This window comes from Panthera onca, chromosome B2 (assembly GCF_046562875.1).
Source record: "Panthera onca isolate mPanOnc1 chromosome B2, mPanOnc1 haplotype 2, whole genome shotgun sequence".
Classification (NCBI taxonomy): Eukaryota; Metazoa; Chordata; class Mammalia; order Carnivora; family Felidae; genus Panthera; species Panthera onca.
In genome coordinates this window covers 22,997,384-23,018,189 of record NC_138343.1, presented here as the reverse complement: position 1 = coordinate 23,018,189, position 20,806 = coordinate 22,997,384, and the positions used below count along the sequence as shown (strand labels likewise).

Genomic DNA, 20,806 nt, shown 5'->3' with positions numbered 1-20,806 from the left:
TGCTTGAATAAAGTTTATTCTTTGCTGAATTCTTCAAAATACTCATTAATGTGAAATCCCCTGTGTTCTTGTATGTTTACAACTTTTTATGTAGACCTGATGCTCAAAGGCCAGTGTTGCTGGATATAAAATTCTTGGTCCATACTTAAAAAAAATTTTTTTTATTATTGAGTTGTCTGAAAATGTGGTTGCATTGTTGCCCTGTTTTGTATGTTGTTTTCAAGAGTCTGATTTGAATCTAATTGCTTTGCCCTTCTAACTTATTTGGTCATTTTGCCTGGAGGCCTAAGAGATTTTTCCTCTTTATCTTTGAAGTCTGGTAGAGTTTTTCCCATGATATGTCTTGTGTTTTGTCCTCCTAGGTGCATTTTCTCAGATGCTTATTTTATCTGGTGCCCATTAGTCCTGTTCCAGTGTTTTGTTTCTCCTCTTTTAGGGACTTCCAATTATATATATGTTATTCCTTCTTTGCATGGCTTCTATTTCCACCACTTTCTCTCAGACTTTTCTTTCTTCACCTCATTGTTCTTATCTTGGTTGTCTTCCTGCTTTTATTTAATGCCCCTTATTAAATCCTCATTGAGGCTGTTACCTCCTGCATACTTTGCAATTTAGACTTCCATTCTGAGATTGTTTTCTTCTATTTCCTTCCTGAATTCAGTCAACTCTCTTTTCATTTCTTCCTGCTTTTCATACAGTTTTGTTCTTAATTTTTGAGTTTCTGACTCAAGCAATTATTTGTACTCCAAATGCTTGGTTTAGTGTATTAAATTTGCTTTTCAAGTAGTATGTTACCTTCTTCTTTTTCTTCTGCTTCTGCTTCTTGACTTTTTTTTTGGGAGGGGGGAAAGGATTAGATTTTCATCTATTGATCTGTTTTGAATGGTTTTCTGATTTTCTGGGGTAGGGGGTAGTAATAATTCTCTGTAGCTTTATTTCATTTTTTTCTGTTACTTTTTGTGGGTTTGGGTTGTTTAGAAGAATTTATAGTTGTCTGGTGCCCTCTTCTGTTAGTGTGGCGAAGTGTAGTCTTTAGTGGAATTTTTTGTTTTGGGTTTTTTGTTTGTTTTTTGGTAAAGTGGGTTGGGAATAGTTTTATAAATCCTCTTAAGTTTTTAGATTTGCTTTATTTTATGGAGTCCTAAGTTTTCTCTTTTGCCTCTTTTACTCTTCCCCCCTCAGTTGTCAAAGGATATCTTTCATTGTTTTCACCTTTTTCTCTTCCATTGTAACCATGCCTTTGGAAGAGTGTCACTTTGACCTGGGCTTGCTTTTCAGTCCTTTTCTTGTGGTCCCTAGTCACATCCCCTAGAATAGTCATAGCAGTTTCACACTTAAGGTCACTTCCTCTTTCTGGTGGCTATTTTAGATCAAACTTAGTACCTCACTACTTCCCCTGTTCTCTCTTTCCCTCAATTTTTCTCCCCCTTACCTTTTTAACTTACAATCATTTTGAAAGTTGGGCATTGTCTGTTTTGTGATGAAAGCATGGTGTTTAATAGTTTTATTTGTTCTTTTTGTTGTTCTAAGTTACTGTTAAAGTAAGTGTTGAAAGACAGACTTTGGCAGCTGCACTGTCTTCAGCTCTCATAGGACTAATTTGAGTTATAGGATAGTAGAATCTTTTTCTGAGATTTTCATTTGATTTTGCTGGCACTTAGAGGAGCTACCAGTCTGTAATTGCCTTAGTCCATTTTCACAGCCTGAGGTTCTCTGTCTTGCCCAGGTAAATGTGAGCCTTGACTATAAGTTTGACAAGAACTGGTTTACTATTGTATTCATCCTTATCATGAGGGAAGTGCTTTAGGGCTGTTTATTTGATAACCCAACTTGGTCAGATACTGTGGCTTTTCACTTTAACCTTACTTGTCATGGTAAGCTGTCATGACCAATGTTCACCTTTTCAGTTGATACTTGGAGATGCAGATATTCTCAGTGTTTCTCTCTGGCTTATGCTGGGTTTTGTTTTCTGGTTTTGTGCTTTCTTGTAGAATTTTAAGTAATTCCTCTCTATTGTGTTACTTCTATACTTTTAAGAATTTTTGTATGTTTTAGTAGAAATATGAGGAGGTTTGGTTCTAATTATTCACCCCAATGTTACTAGAAACAGCAGTTGACTCAGTTTTTTAAATTAAAACATTAAAAAAAATTATTTCATGGGACATTAGGTGGAAAGAATAATAGATTCATTTGCTCAGTTCTCCATCTTTAGTCCTCTCCTAGCAGGTGAAGATCTATTTTGTTAAAGATGGGGACACTTTATTTTGTGGTAAAGCAGCTTATGACTAATAATAGCTGTGATTAATAATGATGATTGTCTCGTATGGTTTGCCTCCCTTCTTCTCTGTAACTTTATTTTTTTCCTTGGGTACTGAGAACAAACTGAGGGTTGATAGGGAGTGGGGGAGAGGGGAAAGTGGGTGATGGGCATTGAGGAGGGCTTTTGTTGGGATGAGCACTGGGTGTTGTATGCAAACCAATTTGTCAATAAATTATAATAAAAAAATGATGATTGTGATGATAATCACATTTTTTTTTTAGGCATTGCAATGTGCCAGGTACGCTATGCTTTTCATGTATTATTTTAATTATCACAAAGTATCTTAATTTAGTATTATTATTTCTACTTCACAAATCATTACCCAAGATTTCTTTACCATAACACTTGCCTGTGTTTACCTGGATAGTAAATGGCAAAATTATGTCCTGGGTTTTGGTGATAACAAGGTTAAGCAAAGCCCGGCATACTTCCTGACTTCATGAACATTACAGAATTTAATTTTTGGATTATACTTTCTTACCTAGTCTCAGGTCACACTGTAAGGACACTGTAGGATGTAGGGATATAATTTTAGAGTCTGAAAACCTGATTCAGTGGTAGTTGTATTAGCACTGAGGATAAGGTCTGTTTTGAGGAAATGACTATAAATTAAGCCAAACTGAAATGAAGAGATGAGAAAAGATCATAACAGTGTTTTTTAATTCCCTGAAGACTCTCCATAACATGTGGCATAGTGCTTTGTTCAGAGTAGGTACCAAATGAATGTTAATTCCAGTATGTTGACTGGCTAGAAGACTTAATGGATTTTATTCTCATATTATGTTTTTTTCATGTAGACTGACCAGGATACTGTTATTTATTTATTTATTTATTTTACTTTATTTATCTTATTCCTCTTGATTTGCAGTTATTTACTGGCATAAAGGATGGAGAAAGCCTGCAGCTCTTTGAACAGAGTTCTCGTTCTGCCTATAAACAGGAGACACATACCATGGAGGCCACAAAGCTCGTTGAATTTGACCTTAAGCAAACGCTTACCAGGCTTGTGACACATCTTTTTGGAGATGGTAGGTACTCATCTGCCTTTGTCTTCTGGGAGCTTAAATATTTAACAGTTACCATCTTTCTGAAATCATTAAGGCTAGTTGTGTTGGCGTGCCTGGCCAGCTTCGTCTGTAGAGCATGTGAGTCTTAATTTCAGGGTCATAAGTTTAAGACCCACGTTGGACATGGAGTCTACTTTAAAAAAAAAAAAAGCTAGTTGTGTTTAGATTTTTTGGTCTAAGTTGTGGTTTAGTGGTTCTGTTCCTCAGTGAAGTAGAACTTACAGATTTGCTGGTTCATTTCACTTGTGGAGCCAGAGGACATGAAAATGGAATTAGCTTGAGAAGGAAAAATGATTACAACCTTTGATAAGAATGAGAATGGATTAAGATCAGTGCAGAGAAAGTGTATAGGTTGATTAGTGTTATTCTTTTACCATACTATCATTAGGTCAGACTTGGATTGATGGGGCAAGATTCTCAACCATGTGAGTGGGCCCAGTGGAAAATTTTCTATGTTGACATACAGATTACTACTATCAATAGCAAACAGGTTAACAGTGAATTTCCTGGATTTCCTGGAGGAAGAACAGTCTTTTTAAGACCTGGATTCTCACTTCAGTCCTTGCTCTCCATTATATCTCCAGGATAACCTTTTGTCTATGATGCCCCCAATCCCTCTCACTATTTCTAATTTACTTGAGATATTATTTTGCTTATTTTTAGAAAGATGTAAAAAGAAGGTTAGGGGAATTTAAAAATTTTTGACCTGTATTGGAAAAGATGTTTAGAAGACAGAAGCCTAGCATGGTTAGGATTCTGTTTTATTCTCCTACTATTCTTTTTTTTAATTTATTTCTATTTTTTATTTTTTAAAATTTACATCCAAATTAGTTAGCATATACTGAAACAATGATTTCAGGAGTACATTCCTTAATGCCCCTTACCCATTAGCCCATCCCCCCTCCCATAACCCTTCCAGCAACCCTCAGTTTGTTCTCCATATTTGAGTCTCTTCTGTTTTGTCCCGCTCCCTGTTTTTATATTATTTTTGTTTCCCTTCCCTTATGTTCATCTGTTTTGTCTCTTAAAGGCCTCATAGGGGTGAAGTCATATGATTTTTGTCTTTCTCTGGCTGACTAATTTCACTTAGCATAATACCCTCCAGGTTTATCCACATAGTTGCAAATGGCAAGATTTCATTCTTTTTGATTGCCGAGTAATACTCCATTGTATATATACCACATTTTCTTTATCCATCCATTCATCCATTGATGGACATTTGGACTCTTTCCATACTTTGGCTATTGTTGATAGTGCTGCTATAACCATGGGGGTGCATGTGTCTCTTTGAAACAGCACACCTGTATCCTGTGAATAAATGCCTAGTAGTGCAATTGCTGGGTCGTAGGGTTGTTCTATTTTTAGTTTTTTGAGGAACCTCCATACTTTTTTCCAGAGTGGCTGCACCAGCTTGTATTGCCACCAACAATGCAAAAGTGATCCTCTTTCTCCACATCCTCGCTAACATCTATTGTTGCCTGAGTTGTTAATGTTAGCCATTCTGACAGGTGTGAGGTGGTATCTCATTATGGTTTTGATTTGTATTTCCCTCATGATGAGTGATGTTGAGTATTTTTTCATGTGTCAGTTGGCTATCCGGATGTCTTCCTTGGAGAAGTGTCTATTCATGTCTTTTGCCCATTTCTTCACTGGATTATTTGATTTTTGGGTGTTTAGTTTGATAAGTTCTTTACTGATTTTGGCTACTCACCATTTATCTGATATGTCATTTGCAAATATCTTCTCCCATTCTGTCAGTTGCCTTTTAGTTTTGCTGATTGTTTCCTTTGCTGTGCGGAAGCTTTTTATTTTGATGAGGTCCCAGTAGTTCATTTTTGCTTTTGTTTCTCTTGCCTCCGGAGACGTGTTGAGTAAGAAGTTGCTGCGGGCAAGATCAAAGAGGTTTTTGCCTGATTTCTCCTCGAGGATTTTGATGGCTTCCTGTCTTACATTGAGGTCTTTCATCCATTTTGAGTTTATTTTTGTGTATGGTGTAAGAAAGTGGTCCAGGTTCATTCTTCTGCATGTCGCTGTCCAGTTTTCCCACCACCACTTGCTGAAGAGACTGTCTTTATTTCATTGGATATTCTTTCCTGCTTTGTCAAAGATTAGTTGGCCATATGTTTGTGGGTCCATTTCTGGGTTCTCTATTCTGTTCCGTTGATCTGAGTGTCTGTTCTTGTGCCAGTTCCATACTGTCTTGATGATTATAGCTTTGTAGTATAGCTTGAAGTCTGGGATTGTGATGCCTCCTGCTTTCGTTTTCTTTTTCAAGATTGCTTTGGCTATTTGGGGTCTTTTCTGGTTCCATACAAATTTTAGGATTATTTGTTCTAGTTCTGTGAAGAATGCTGGTATTACTTTGATAGGGATTGCACTGAATATGTAGATTGCTTTGGGTAGTTATTGACATTTTAACAATATTTGTTCTTTCTATCCAGGAGCATGGAATCTTTTTCCATTTTTTTGTGTCTTCTTCAATTTCTTTCATAAGCTTTCTATAGTTTTCAGTGTATAGATTTTTCACCTCTTTGGTTAGGTTTATTCCTAGGTGTTTTATGGTTTTTTGTGCAACTGTAAATGGGATTGATTCCTTGATTTCTCTTTCTGTTGCTTCATTCTTGGTGAATAAGAATGCAACGGATTTCTGTGCATTGATTTTATATCCTGCAACTTTGCTGAATTCATGAATCAGTTCTAGGAATTTTTTGGTGGAATCTTTTGGTTTTTCCATATAGAGTATCATGTCATCTGTGAAGAGTGAAAGTTTGACCTCCTCCTGGCCAGTTTGGATGCCTTTTATTTCTTTGTGTTGTCTGATTCCAGAGGCTAAGACTTCCAATACTATGTTGAATAACAGTGGTGAGAGTGGACATCCCTGTCTTGTTCCTGACCTTAGGGGGCTCAGTTTTTTCCCACTGAGGATGATATTAGCATTATTCTCCTACTATTACTACAAAATTTTAAGGAACAGCTTTATTGAGTTATAATTGATATAAAATAAACTATACATGTTTAAAGTATACAGGCTAAGTTGACATACAGTAAAGTAAACATATTTACACACTCTCATCAATTTTGATGTGTGTATATACTCATGAAACCACCATCACAGTTGAGGTAATGAACATGTTCATCACTCCCAAATTTTCCTTCTGTACCTTGGTAATCTCTCCTTCTTGCCCTTCCTCACATTTCCTCACCCTAGGTAATCATTTTTCTACTTTCTGTCACTATTGATTAATTTATACCTTCTAGATTTTTATAAATGGAATGCTATGATGTGTACCCTGTTTTTTTTTTCCCCTCTTTTTGGCCTGGCTTGTTTCAGTTACCATAATTATTTTAAGAGCATCCATGGTGGAGTGTATATTAATAGTTCATTTTTTTTTTATGTAACAGTATTCCATTCAATAGTTTATTTATTCATCTACCCGTTGATTGAGATTTGGATCATTTCCAGTGTTTTGCTATTATAGGTAAAGCTCTATGCAGAAGCTTTGTATATTCATGTACAAGTCTTTGTAAGGATGTATGCTTTTATTTTGCTTTGGTAAAAGCAGTGGAATGGCTACACCATGTGGTAGTTGTCTTCTAACTTTCTAGGAAGCCACTAAACTATTCTCTGATGTGGTTGTACCATTTTATATTCCTTTCAATAGTGTATGAAACTTCCAGTTGCTCTGTGTCTTCAATGATAGTTGATGTGGTCAATCATTTTTATTTTAGACATTATAATAAGAGTACAGTGGCATGTCAAGTAAGCATTCAGCATATATAAGGAGGTCCTCCAAATAAATAAGCCAAAGTCAACCTAAGGGAGAAATGGGTGAACATTTCGTGAAGGTGACAAACGGTGTAGCTAGAATGACAAATGAACATATGAAAAGACATTCACCCTTATTAGTACCAAAGAAAAGCAAATGAAAGCCACCAGTTGTTCATTGTCATTTTTCATGTGTAAAACCTAAAATTCTAACATTTGTAAGTGTTTGCGATGACATAGAAAAACAGATTGTAATACAAAGTGCACGCCTTATGTGGGAGTCTTAGTTACCATTCCCCCAGCTGGAACTTGACTGCTCCCTTACGACTTTTAATTGACCTCTATGTTTTTGCACCTCCAGATTTCCCTACCTATGTGCGAGTTCAAATTATATTTATAGAGATTCTTGTTATAATTCATTAAGCCTCTGCTGCCCTATTTTAGCAAGGTTTGTTAGAATATCTCAATTGCTGGATGCATAGTTCATGTAATATTTAAGAAACCACTAAATAATCCTATATATTCTTCATATATATATGTATTTTTAAAAAGAGAACATCAACTTCATGCTAATGTCTTTTTCTAGGAGGTGAAAAATCATATAGGGAGGAGGTACAAACCAGGCTTCCAAGTGTGTTCATAATGTTTCATTAAAATTAAAAAGATACGAAGTTAAATATTACAAAATGTTTTGATTTCATAAAACTGAATGGTGGGTACATGGGTATTTGCTATTTTCTATTTCTGTTGCTTGCTATGCAATATTTTGTATTTAAATGAAATAATGTAGTAGTGAAACAAGTTTCAGAGTGAGATTGTTGATAGGAAAATCCTATTATAGCCAGCTTCTCTTTACTTCCATGATAAAATAAAGGACTTGTGACATTTTTAGCAGTAATATTATCTATTTAACACTAGAACGCAGGAGAGATGGGCTGTGTTGTTTAGGCCATTTTCAAGGCAAGTTAGGGTAGAAGGGATTGTAGTATTTGAGGGAGATCATAATCCTTCTCTAGTCGCTTTACAGAAAGGTTCATGGTCATCTGACTTTTCCCATTGTCAAACTATGGAAAGAATCATTTTTAGAACCCTCTTTATTTGTGCCTTGTGACACATTTATCTCATCAAAGGATTTGCTGTTGGTGAGGTTCAGAAACTGCCTCCTGGTTAGATAACTGAGTGGTTCTAAACAGGCAGGTAGCCTCCTTTCTTAAATGCCAGTATTTGTGTTTCTCCTACTTTGTTATTTTTTATTCTTGTCTTCCCCCCTCACCTTGTTTAGGCCTCCCAGCCCCTTCACCCTTCAACTGGATAATTCTTATTTACCCTCTAGTGTTTACTCATGTGGCCTCCGATCAGGAAGCTTTCTGGTGCACAGGCTGAGTCCCGAAGCAGACGCTCTTCTGTGTGCTCATCTAAACTCTCTTTGGGGCTGGGTTTTTATTTTTCTGAGCAGGGAGGACTCTTGGATTTCCAGCACATTTCAGGCATCACAGTTCTAAATGAGTTAGACATAATCTCTGCTTTCATGGAGCCATGAATCTTGACCCCTCTCACAGGGAAACGCAAAGTGTCATGAGAGCACATAGGAGAGGGACCTCCCCTGAGATTGAGCATGTGCTCCAGGAGAGCTTCCTGGTTGGAGGACATCAGGGCTGACTCTAGTCATTGAGAGTAAGCAGATAGCGGTTATGGCACTAAGGCATGAAAAATGCACAAGAAAGGAAGAAAAATGGTTAACTGAGAAATCTCATGTCCACTGAGAAATGGTAGTGTGCAGAAAAATTAAACTTAAGTTCTCTTTCATCCACTTTAAAATCTTAAACAGGCCATTTAGTGCTTTAGGCCCCAGTGTTCTAATTCTTAAAAGCCAACATAATAATACTTGTTTCCCATGAGAATAAAATAAAATAACATATGTGAAAGGTGCCTTGTAAGAAGAAAATGTTAAATAAATGTGTAAATATGAAAAATAATGAAGGACTAAGGAAAGGGAGAAAAATTAAAACAAGGCAGTAAAAACAGGGATTTTTATGAGGAAATATTATACAATCAAAGAACAGTAGTTATGGTTGATTTGTCTTTATTTTGTCTAATGAAATGAGATGTGATTTTATACCAGACTGACATAACAGTCGTATTGGGGTTGATGGAAGCCTTAATGTCCTCTCTGAACACCAGCAAATATTTTAAAAAGAAAAAAATGTTCTAGACCCTCTGTAGATTATAAAACCTTCCCAGGGACCTTGGAACTTTGCATCCAGTGCCGGATTTCCTTTATGTTTTTATTTTTAATATTTGTATTTGAATGCCATTCAAAATTGTGCTTTGAGGCAAAAGTTTCCAGGTAGCAATTTTCCTCATAAAAAACCACTTCTGAAGTGTATGACTTTTCTGAATATTAGAATAAGAATATTAACTTTTGAAACAGCAGTTAAGTTGTTACTTCTCTATTTCAGGCAAACATTTTCTTTATTTTTAAAAACCTATTGGCCTTGACTTTTAGGTTTTAGATTTCATTACAGATCAGAGGTACTGTTTTATAAATCTTCAAATTTACTTTTTGTTTATAAGACTGAGTTGACAGAATTGTGGAATGGCATTGAAGTAAAAAATCCACCTGCTTGGAGAATATATGTTGTTCAGTGCACTAAAGTCTATCTGATAAAAGCCTTTTATTTTTTCTTTCCTTCCAGCTATGAGATCATTTTTAACCCCATTCACCCAGTAGCCAAATACCCTGAAAATCCTTAAAGATGCATCTTACCTAGCCCTGGTGTATCTTTGCCATGCGTATTGCCAAGGGAGCCATCTCCGGGAGTGAGTTTGTCCCCAGGTGTGTTTGTATGATTATAACATCTGCTAAGATTCTTCTCAGGGTAGATGTTAAGCAGGGTGGGAAGGTGAGCCAAATCCAGACCCATTTTATGAACTACAAGGGCGAGGGGTATGTATAAGAGAAAACAGGTGCTGTGTGCTCTCCTGGTGTTCACACTGAATCTTAACTACTCCCTCAAGACTCTTGGCTGTTTCTTCTGCACTCTGAACAGAAGTGCCATGTTATTACACTGGGCATTTCAGAGGGTCATTTAATTTTTAGGGGGGAGGTCTGCTAGTTTCTGAAAAATACCTTGGTAAACCATACAGGTACAAACAACCTGGGTGTCATTTAGATTACTAATAGTTTTAATTATGATAAGTGACAGTGATCGAGATAATAATTAACAGTGTCAAATGCTGCACAAGGATCTTTTTGTTTTGACCCACATCTATGATTATAATTTCTGTTCTTTTTAGACAAGGGAACCTAGACACAGAGAAATGCATTACCATGAAGTTCACATAGTTGGAAATGTTTTGAGCCTGGGTTTTAGCCTAATCAGCCTGACTTCCAAGCCCATGTTAGAGGTAGGCTCTTTTGAAAAGATAATATTTCTGAGACTGAATATTTCTGAGCCTTACTCTGGCTCTTATTGCTAGCTCAGGGTAGAGCCCTATTTGCCACATCAGACTCAGTTCCATTATAGACACCAAAGATCATTTAAAAACTTCAAATTCCATCTTTCTTTAATTAGTTAATGAGTAGTTACTACCTTGGCGCCCCTCAGAATTATTTAGTGACTTTTTATGTTTGTGCTTATGGTCTAAGCTTGCGTTCCCCCTTTTTTGATGTTGTTATTAATATCATATTCCTTTGTTCTTGAAAAGCAAAATTAAAAATTAGAACATACTATTTCCTTGTGGCAATTTGTTGTTATTACAGCTGCTTTAGTTCAGGTTTTTTCCCCCCGCCTCTCCAGAGCAGTTTATTATTTTCTGTTAACATTTCAATTGTGCCAGCATCCTAAGGCTAAGAGAGGTTTCCAGTTTAGAATTAGAAAGGAATAAAATAACCCTTTAGATTATTTTCATGCTTGTGGCATTTGCTGTCATTTTAAACATTTCTAAATTGTTTCTCCAATATTTTGTAGCCTATTTGGCCAATCATTTCTTTCAGAGCAGCTGAGGTGGGGGTTTAGGATAACTAACGTTTTGGTTTCACCCTCTGTTTCATAGGATTTACAGGCCTTCTTTGGTACAGTCTTGCTAAACATTGGATTTTCCCTTTAGAAACCATTGGACTGTAGCACAAGTTAGATTAACTAGTCTGAAGAAGAAACAGATTGTGTCCTTTGCTGTTGACTAGATATGTTGCCGTGGGCAAGTAATTTCTCTTATCTTTTGTTTAAGATAAAAAAGACCTGTGATGGTCATTGAGATACGTGTCTTAGGATCCCCTCCAAGGATGCTCCTGATGAGAGTGCAGATGGCCTCCAGCTGTCAGCTCCTTTGGGGACTGCCTCAGCTTATAGGCAGACTCGTTGCCCCAGGAGATGCCTTTCCCAGGGCTGCCCACATCCAAAGACTGGTTGTGGCAGAAATAAAAAGGCCCAGCATTTTGACCCACGACCCCACTATCCCACTATAGGGCAGTCTTGATGGGCTAAGCACCAGAGCTATGTAAGGCTTTGTTGGGCCTGACTGCAGCTCATTGACTTCTTCTGTTCCAACCTGTTGCCACCTTCTTCTTCCATAGGTATTGATACCCCCAAAATAACCTGCTTGTCAACCCAACATACATGTTGTCCCATCCAACCAAAACATCCTAGGGCTCTGTATCGTGTATGTTGACTTAGTCAAGAGTGAAGTCACTTGTAATGGTAATGAGGATCCCATATCTTCCATATCTTTTCACATTTTTCTCTATCCATGAATCTCTGTTAATATAACTGAAGTGAAAGCGATTGAGAATAGTAATTAGGTTTATAGTGGTTAGTTCTACTTTGTTCCTAAAATTGAATCAAATTAAAAAATTAAAAAAAAATTAATGTTTATTCTTGAGAGAGAGAGAGTCAGAGACAGAGACAGAGCACGAGTAGGGGAGGGGCAGAGAGAGAGGAAGACACAGAATCCAAAGCAGGCTCTAGGCTCTGAGCTGTCAGCACAGAGCCCAGTGTGGGGCTGGCTCTTATTGCTAGCTCAGGGTAGAGCCCTATTTGCTCGAAATCACAGGCTGTGAGATCATGACCTTTTTCACTGAGCATAATTATTTTGAGATACTTCCATGTTGCAGCATGTATTAATGCTTCATCCTTTTTTACTGCTGAATTGTGTTATATTGTACAGACAGCTCACAATATGTTTATCCATCTAGGTGGATGGACATTTGGGTTGTTTCTAGGTTTTGACTGTTACAAATAAAACTGCTATAAATATTTGTGTTTAGCTCTTTGTTCTTCTTCTTTTTTAAAATGTTTGTTTATTTATTTTGAGTGGGAGAGGAGCAGAGAAAGAGAGGGAGAGAGAGAATCCCAAGCAGACTCCTCGCTGTTAGCAAAGAGCCCAGTGCGGGGCTCGATCTCATGATGTGAGATCATGACCCATACTGAAATTAATAGTTGGCTGTTTAACTGACTGAGCCACCCAGGTTTAGGTCTTTGTATGGGCATATATTTTTATTTCTCCTGTGTAAATATGTAGGAATGGAATGGATGAATAGGAGGTATACATTTAAGTTTAGAAGAAACTGCCAAACTGTTTTTCAAAGTGGTTGAACCATTTTTATTTCTGTTAGTAGTATATGATAGAAGTTGCTTCCCATCTTTGGCAATACTAGGTATGGTCAGTCATTTTAATTTTAGCCATTCTAATAGGTATATAGTCATACCTGATTGGGATTTTAATTTGCATTTTCTTAATGACTACTGATGCTGAGCATCATGTGTTTATTTGCTATCCATTTATGTATTCTTGGGTGAAGTTTCCAAACCTTTTTCCCAATAAAATTTTTTAAATTGATTTTCAAAGCTTCTTTATGTATTCTGCAGACAAGTCTTTTATCAGATATGTGATTTGAAGATACCCGCCCCTCCCTCCCATTCTGTGCTTGTCTTTTCATTCTTTTAACAGTGACCCTCAAAGAGCAGAGGTTCTTAATTTTGATGAAATTTAATTATTTTTTTTCTTTTATGGAATATGTTTTTCATGTAGTTTCTGAGAAATCTTAACTAACCCAAGGTCATAAAGATTTTTCTACTCTGTTTTCTTCTAGAAGTTTTATACTTTTTGGTTTTATTTTTAGGCTTGTCATTATTTTGAAAAATTTTACATATGGTGTGATCTATGGATTATATATTTTTTGCATATGGATATCCAGCACTATTTGTTGAAGTAACCATGCCTTCCTACCTTTGTCTAAAATCAATTGAATGTATATGTTTGGATCTATTTCTGGATTCTATATTCTGTTCCATTCATCTATTATTGTCTATCTTGATTCAATGTTACACTTTTTTCATTATAGTAGCTACATCACAAGCCTTGAATTTAACCTTCCAACTTTGTTCTTCTTGTTCAAAGTTGTTTTTTCTTTAATTTTTAATGTTATTTATTTATTTTTGAGAGACAGAGTGCAAGCAGAGGAGGGGCAGAGAGAGAGGGAGATGGAGAATCTGAAGCAGTCCCCAGGCTTTGACCTGTCAGCACAGAGCCTGTTGTGGGGTTCAAACTCATGAACTGCAAGATCATGCCCTGAGCTAAGTTGGACACTTAACTGAATGAATCACTCAGGCACCCCTCCAAGTTGTTTTAATGAGATTATTTGCATCAATGTGATTATCTGTGTGGTTGAGTTTAAATGATCATTTTGCTATTCGTTTTCTATTTGTCACATTTGTTCTTGGTTCTTTATTTTTTCAGCTTTGCTTTCTTTGGATTAATTGTGGAGTTTTTACTATTTCATTTTATCTGTTTTGTTTGACTTAGTAGCTGTAACTTTTTGTGTTATTCTAGCAATTACTTTATGGTTGATAATATATACCTTTAAGTTTGCATAGTCTATCTTCAAGTGATATTATACTACTCATGTATAGTATAAAACCCTTGCAACAGTAGACTTTCATTTCTCCCTTTCTGGACTTTGTGCTATTGTTGTTAATGTATTTTACTTATATCTGTGTTATCAACTGCTAAATACATTGTGGTTATTTTTGTTTAAACAGTTGATTAGCTTTTAAGGATATTTAAAGAAAAAAAGAAAAAAAAAAGTCTTATATTAACCCAACTAGTTACAGTGTGCATTGCTCCTTCTCTAGTTTCTACCTGGTATCATTTTCCTTCAGCTTGAAGGACTGTCATTAATATATTTCATAGTCTGGATCTGCTAGCAGTGAATTCCTTTAGCTTTTGTCTGTCTGAAAAGTGTCTACCTTGTCTTTGTTTTTGAGATATTGTCATTGAGTAAAGGATTCTAGATTGACAGTTTTGTTGTTTTGGTTTTTTAAAAATATTGTTTCTCTCTCTTCTCATGTGTGTTTCTTGTAAGAGATCTGCTGTGATTTTTGCTTTTGCCTTTGTTCTTCTATATATAATCTGTCTTCTCTTTGTTTTTGAAATTTTTTCTTTGTCATTAGATTTAAGCAATGTGGTTATGATTTGCATAGCTGTAGTTTTCTTTAAATTTTTTTGTGCCTGAGTTGGTTGAGCTGGGATTGATGGGTTTATATTTTTCGTCCACTCTGAGAAATGTTGGTAAATTTTATTCTTCACATATTTTCTCTATCACTTTCTTCCTTTGTGGACTCCAATAACATCTATATTTGGCCACTTTAAACTTTTTCAGAATTCATTGGTGTTCTTTTCACTTTTCTTTCTATTTTGTTCCTTTTTTTCTCCTTCTGTGTTTCCTTTTGGATACTTTCCATTGCTTTATCTTCAAGTTCACCAATTATTTTTTTCTGCAATATCTAATCTGCTGTGAATTCCAGCCAGTGTTTCTTTCTTATTCACCCCATTCATTTGTTTCAGTGAGTGCCTTCTTTTGTATTTTCTTTGTCTCTACTTAACATTTTCAGGCTTTCCTGGAACTTATTGAATATATTGAATACTATCATACATACTTTAGTATTTTTTTTCTGCTACTTCTATCGTCTGTGTCAGTTGTTGATGATTTATTTTTTCCTGCTGTTTTCTTCTTTTTTGCATAATAATTTTCTAGAAAATGCCAGGCATTGTTAATTTTACCTTGTAATGCTTTCAGTATTTTTGTATTCCTCATAGTATTCCTGAAGTTTGTTCTGAGATTACTTACAAATACCTTAATCCTTTTTGTTCTTCCTGTTAAATCTTGTTACACAGGGTCTGGGTTAGTTTTTTTCCCACAACCAACATAAGACCCTTCTTAGTACTGTAACTGATAACCTATTGATTATTGTTTTCCACTTGGCTGTTGGGAATTGGCAGTATTCTTGGTACTTGTGAGTTCCCAGCATTATTCCCTCTAATGTTTTTGTGTTATTTGTTCCCTGGCCTTGTGTAGATTTAAGTACTGATAGTATTCAATTTAATACTAAAATTGTGGGGTTTTTTTCAGATCTTTAGAGTTCTCTATGCAGCCCTCTTCTGTCTACTCTGTTCAATGAATTCTACTTAACCCTGACTTGTACAGATTCCCACTCTGTCTCCTTAGCTTGGGAAGTCTTCTGGGCTCTTTCTGTGTTCTTCTCTCCAAGGACAGTATTAGGGCTCCCCTCTCACTGATCAGTGCCCTTGGTTACCTGATGTCCAATGTCTTATGTGGCATTGTTTTTTATTTGTTTTTAGTTTTTCATGTGGAAAGGTAAAACTGATTTATCATTATTCCACCTTGTCCAGACATGGAGATCATTCTTTTTCATTTGACACTTTGACTTCTCCTTTTAGATATATATATTCTTTGACTTATGATGGGTTTACATCCTGATAAGCTCATTGTTAGTTGAAAATATCCTAAGTAGAATATGCATTTAATTCACCTACCCTGCCAAACATCATAGCGTAGCCTCACCTACTTTAAATGTGTTCAGAACACTTACATTAGCCTACAGTTGGGCAAAATCAGCTAGCACAAAGCCTATCTGATTAAAAAAAGTCTTGAGTATCTCATGTAATTTGTTGAATACTGTACTGAAGGCGAAACACTGAACGGTATACATGTACAGAATGGTTGGAAGTGTATGGGCTGTTACCCTTGTGATCACATGGCTGACTGGGAGCTGCGGCTTGTTGCTGCCACTGCCCAGTAGCACCAGAGCCTGGGAAAAGATTGAACTTCAAAATTCAAAGTACAGTGTCTAGTGAACGCATGTCATTTTCAGTCTGTCATAAAGTCAAAAAATCATTAGTCAAGGACTGTCTGTACTTTCTTCTCCATTTTTTCCTTCACACCTCACTGTCTTCATCTTTCTTTTTTTAAATTTTTCTTATTCCTCACTCATCACTTAATCTGTTTTTCTAAGGCTTTTTTCTGTTGCTGCTTACTGTTTGTGACAGGAATTCTTTGAAATCAGGACTGGTGTTTTGCTTCTCAAAGCAAAATTTGATAGGGAGATAGATAAAATCTTACAGTTGCATTGTTTAGATCTGGTTTACAAAAAGATTGCCTTATGATTTTTTTTAGAACAAATCTGTAAATTGTGCTTTATTGTATTCCTTGGGATATCTGAAACACACTTGTTTTAATTTTTTTTAGTATTTATTTATTTTTGAGAGAGAGACAGAGAGACAGAGCTTGAGCAGGAGAGGGGCAGAGAGAGAAGGAGACACAGAACCCGAAGCAGTCTCCAGGTTCTGAGCTGTCAGCACAGAGGCCAACACAGGAATTGAACTAAAAATAGAATTACCCTACGACCCAGCAATTGCACTACTAGGCATTTATCCACGGGATACAGGTGTGCTGTTTCGAAGGGACACATGCATCCCCATGTTTATAGCAGCACTATCAATAATAGCCAAAGTATGGAAAGAGCCCAAATGTCCATCAATGGATGAATGGATAAAGAAAATGTGGTATATATATACCATGGAGTATTACTCAGCAATCACAAAGAATGAAATCTTGCCATTTGCAACTATGTGGATAGACCTGGAGGGTATTATGCTAAGTGAAATTAGTCAGAGAAAGACAAAAATCATATGACTTCACTCCTATGAGGCCTTTAAGAGACAAAACAGATGAACATAAGGGAAGGGAAACAAAAATAATATAAAAACAGGGAGGGGGACAAAACAGAAGAGACTCATAAATATGGAGAACAAACTGAGGGTTACTGGAGGGGTTGTGGGAGGGGGGATGGGCTAATGGGTAAGGGGCACTAAGGAATCTACTCCTGAAATCATTGTTGCACTATATGCTAACTAATTTGGATGTAAATTTTAAAAATTAAAAAATAAAATAAAAATAAAAATAAGATTTTAGGTTGCTTTAGAAAATTAATTTCATCTGGAGTGAATTCTTGTTTGATGGTTGGTTTTGTTAGCTGGCTTACTTAGCATTAGATTTATTCATGTACTTTGGAATTTTGGTTTACAGGTTCATATTCAGTGGAGCATTTTTGTTTTCATTTTTTTCCTTTTCTCTCTTTTCCTCCCTCCTGTTCTTTCCTGCTTTGCTTGTTTCTCCCCTATGTGTCTTTGCAGTTGGTTCCACCTAGCTGTCTAGGCTTGAAATCCAGAACAGACTCATAGGGATCTGTTCGATTTACTGTCCAGCTCTGATTTAAGGGATATGGAAGCTCCAAGGCCTATGGCTAGGATCTCTGAGGCAACAGCTCTTTAGAGCTCTTGCCCCAGGCTGGATTTGGTGAGTTTTTGTTACCCTTCTTTTATGAGCTTGGAGCATATTCCATTCTTGCAACTGACTTTAAGCTTTTAGCTTCCCTCAGATCCTGAACCAGTAGTACATCATCCTGCTGACGGCAAGCTCTTAGTACCTCTTCCTGAGTATGGACCCTGAGCCCAGAAGCACTGTGCTTTCTCCTCTCTCACTGTGTTCCATTTCTGTTCTGTTTTTAGCCTGTGGAGGTATTTCTCTTATCTTTGAATGTAGACTATACCTTTTTGGTTTTCTCTTTGTTTTCATACCTGTCATAATGTGTTAGAAAAACATGTGTCACATGTGTCTGATGTCATCTTGGTCTTATAAAGCCACTTTGCGTGAAAAGCCAAGTTAGTGTAGTTTTTCATGATCTGTTCCAGTGGAGGGCAGCATAGGGCTTTATTGTCTGATACCTGGTTTTGAATTCTGATCTTGACATTTACTGTGTAAACTGAGATAAGATATGTAAGCTGTCGTAACCACAGTTCCTTCATCTATAAGATGTGGACAGTAGGAGTCATTGAGCAGTGTTTATATCGGTGCAAAGATTAAAGAGGGCATGCAAAGTGTTCAGCACAGCACCACATTAAATGAATAGCAAATGTTGATTACCTTAAGAATGCAACTTGGAAAATTTTTTTTCATGTTTTTATAAGAAGATGAAAGATATTTTATATTATGGTCTGAATTTCAATGACATTCAATTCAAAAATCACTCATTTGGTATTTAGGTTCTTTACATACTTTTTCTTACTGAATTGTTACCACAACTCTGTGAGGTAAGTATTCTTATTTTAAACAAAATTGAGGCAGTGAGAGGGTAAGGAACTTGCTAAATGGTGGAGCTGGGATTTGATCCTAGATCTATGATTGCTCTTTCCATACATTATGACTGGCCTACCTACGTCTTCTTTGATCAGATTTGTTGGGGTGGAGTGTTAGGCTTCTGTCTATAAGGTTTGTGTGCCATCCTGTGGGAATGGTGGGCAAGGAAGATTGAGGACCAGCCTGTTGCTGTGGCCCACCCCAGGCGAGGTTGTTGTTACACTGTCTCCTTTGCTCCCTACATAGCCCAAGAGCAGTCAGTTATCCTAGTGACTCTGACCTCATGGCCAGGTTTGGAATGAGGTGCCATTAATTTGTGCTGTACTCCATTTCTCACCCCATTGTGAAGTAGAGAGATGATAGTATCATTTTAAGATCCAAGCCCTAATCAAAGGATTCCTGTGTATAGCAGTTTATGGCAAGAGCCTGAAACAGCACTTACCACCCCAGTCTTTCCACCAGGCAGAAGACTGTGTGATAAACAGAAGACTGTGATAATAGATATGTGATCAGTTACACTATCACCGTTGGTGGTAGAAAATGCTAACCTTTTCTTTTCCCCCTATTACTTTGTATACGTCTTAGTAGAGGGCATCGTTGTGGCTGAAATAGTGCTGATAGCTTCTGCTATGTGCTATGGAGGTTCCACACGAGAGTATTTTATTATCCTCTTTCCCTCTCCAAGAGGGAAAAGGTAGTCTTTAATGTTAACTTTGTAGTTGGAATGATTTTATTCCTCTTAGCTGTCTGTAGTCCTGGATTCAAGAGTATGTGGCTGTGTGGACATAATAGGATATATATGGCGTGCTAAAGAGTCACATTGATGGCATTGCCAGGTTTGTAAGGTCCTAGGTGGGGAATTAATGGTAAGTTGTGAATGACTTTGTTCTGCTTGTGGGATGGGTTTTGGAAATGGAATCAATTTCATATTCCCACATGGATGCTTCAAGCCTTACCTGTGCTTCCTCTTCCTCATTACTGCCAGCCATGTGGTTATTTGGTCCAGAGCATACTCTTTTCCTTTGCTAGGGTGAGACAGGATATGCAAATAGACAACAAGGGCAAGGAACTCAGTAGGAACCTGGGAATCTTGTCCATGGTGTCCAGCTTCTGCACTGGCTACATTAGAGGTGCTCAGGGGGGTCAACCTGGGTGGTCTTGTCTCAGTACACCCAGCAGATACCCTGAATGTTCAGCCTGGATAGGAGTTCCAGTTTGACTCTTGTACTAATTAGTTGTGTGGCCTTGGTGCCCTTGAAAAGTATTGAGCTGATGGGAGTGCAAAATTGTTACAACTCTTGTAGAGGGAAATATTAAAACTATAAAACCATTTACTCTTTGTCCAACAGAGTAGGTTGGTGTAGCACTATTGTTCATAGCAGAATAATGGATATAGTTCAAGTATAGGGGTCTTCTTACATAAATGTAGCGTAGCTACTTGCTGGAACACTGTGAAGGAGCAGGGAAAGGAATGAGGAGGTTGGTGCCTCCAGAACATATCATTAAGTGATAAAAGCATGGTGTAGAATAATGTGCAAGAATGTTGTCTTTTATATAAAAAAGGAAGGAAAATAGAGGTACATGTCCATATTTGCTTACATCTGGTGATGAAAAGGAAACCCTAGTAGTTCACCCATAAGGATTCAGGAGGAGGGGATAGGACAGGGACAAGGATGCAGTGAGACTTTAACTGATGACATATTTTTCCCCAGGTTTATTGACATATAATTGATATACAGTGTTGTATTAGTATAAGGTATACAACATAATGACTTGATGTGTGTACATATTGTGAAGTGATTACCACAATAAATTAGCTAACATCAGTCACCTCAGATAATTACAAAACTTTTGTTCCTTGTGATGTCACTGATGCTTTGTTACATAGTAGAATATATCCTCTTACAGTATATTGATTTTGAACCCTGTGAACATATTACCTATTAAAATGACTTTTTAAAGAAAGCTATTAGAGTAGAGCAATATTGAGAAACCTGGAAAAATGCCTGTATGCCACTTGCTGTATATTCAGTTTAAAGAGCTGTGGGTCTTTAATTCAATTAAATGGAAACAGAAAAAGATGGAATTGTCAGGTACCTTTGACATGGCATCCGGATAATTTCCCTAGTTAGATGGTAATCATCTAAGATGATCAT

At 36.8% G+C, this 20,806-nt stretch overlaps 1 protein-coding gene across 14 annotated transcripts in view; it reads left to right on the top strand.

The window, feature by feature from the left end:
• Positions 1–20,806, top strand: part of FARS2 (phenylalanyl-tRNA synthetase 2, mitochondrial) — a 538,848-nt gene that overhangs the window by 179,794 nt on the left and 338,248 nt on the right. For all 14 annotated transcript variants that reach the window (XR_009604835.3, XM_060614894.1, XM_060614886.2 and 11 more), the window contains one exon: positions 3,189–3,348. Coding sequence is in view for 13 of the 14 variants with exons in the window: in XM_060614894.1 (XP_060470877.1) it covers positions 3,189–3,348 (160 nt within the window). In the remaining variant the exon portion in view is untranslated. The remainder of the gene's footprint in view (positions 1–3,188; positions 3,349–20,806) is intronic.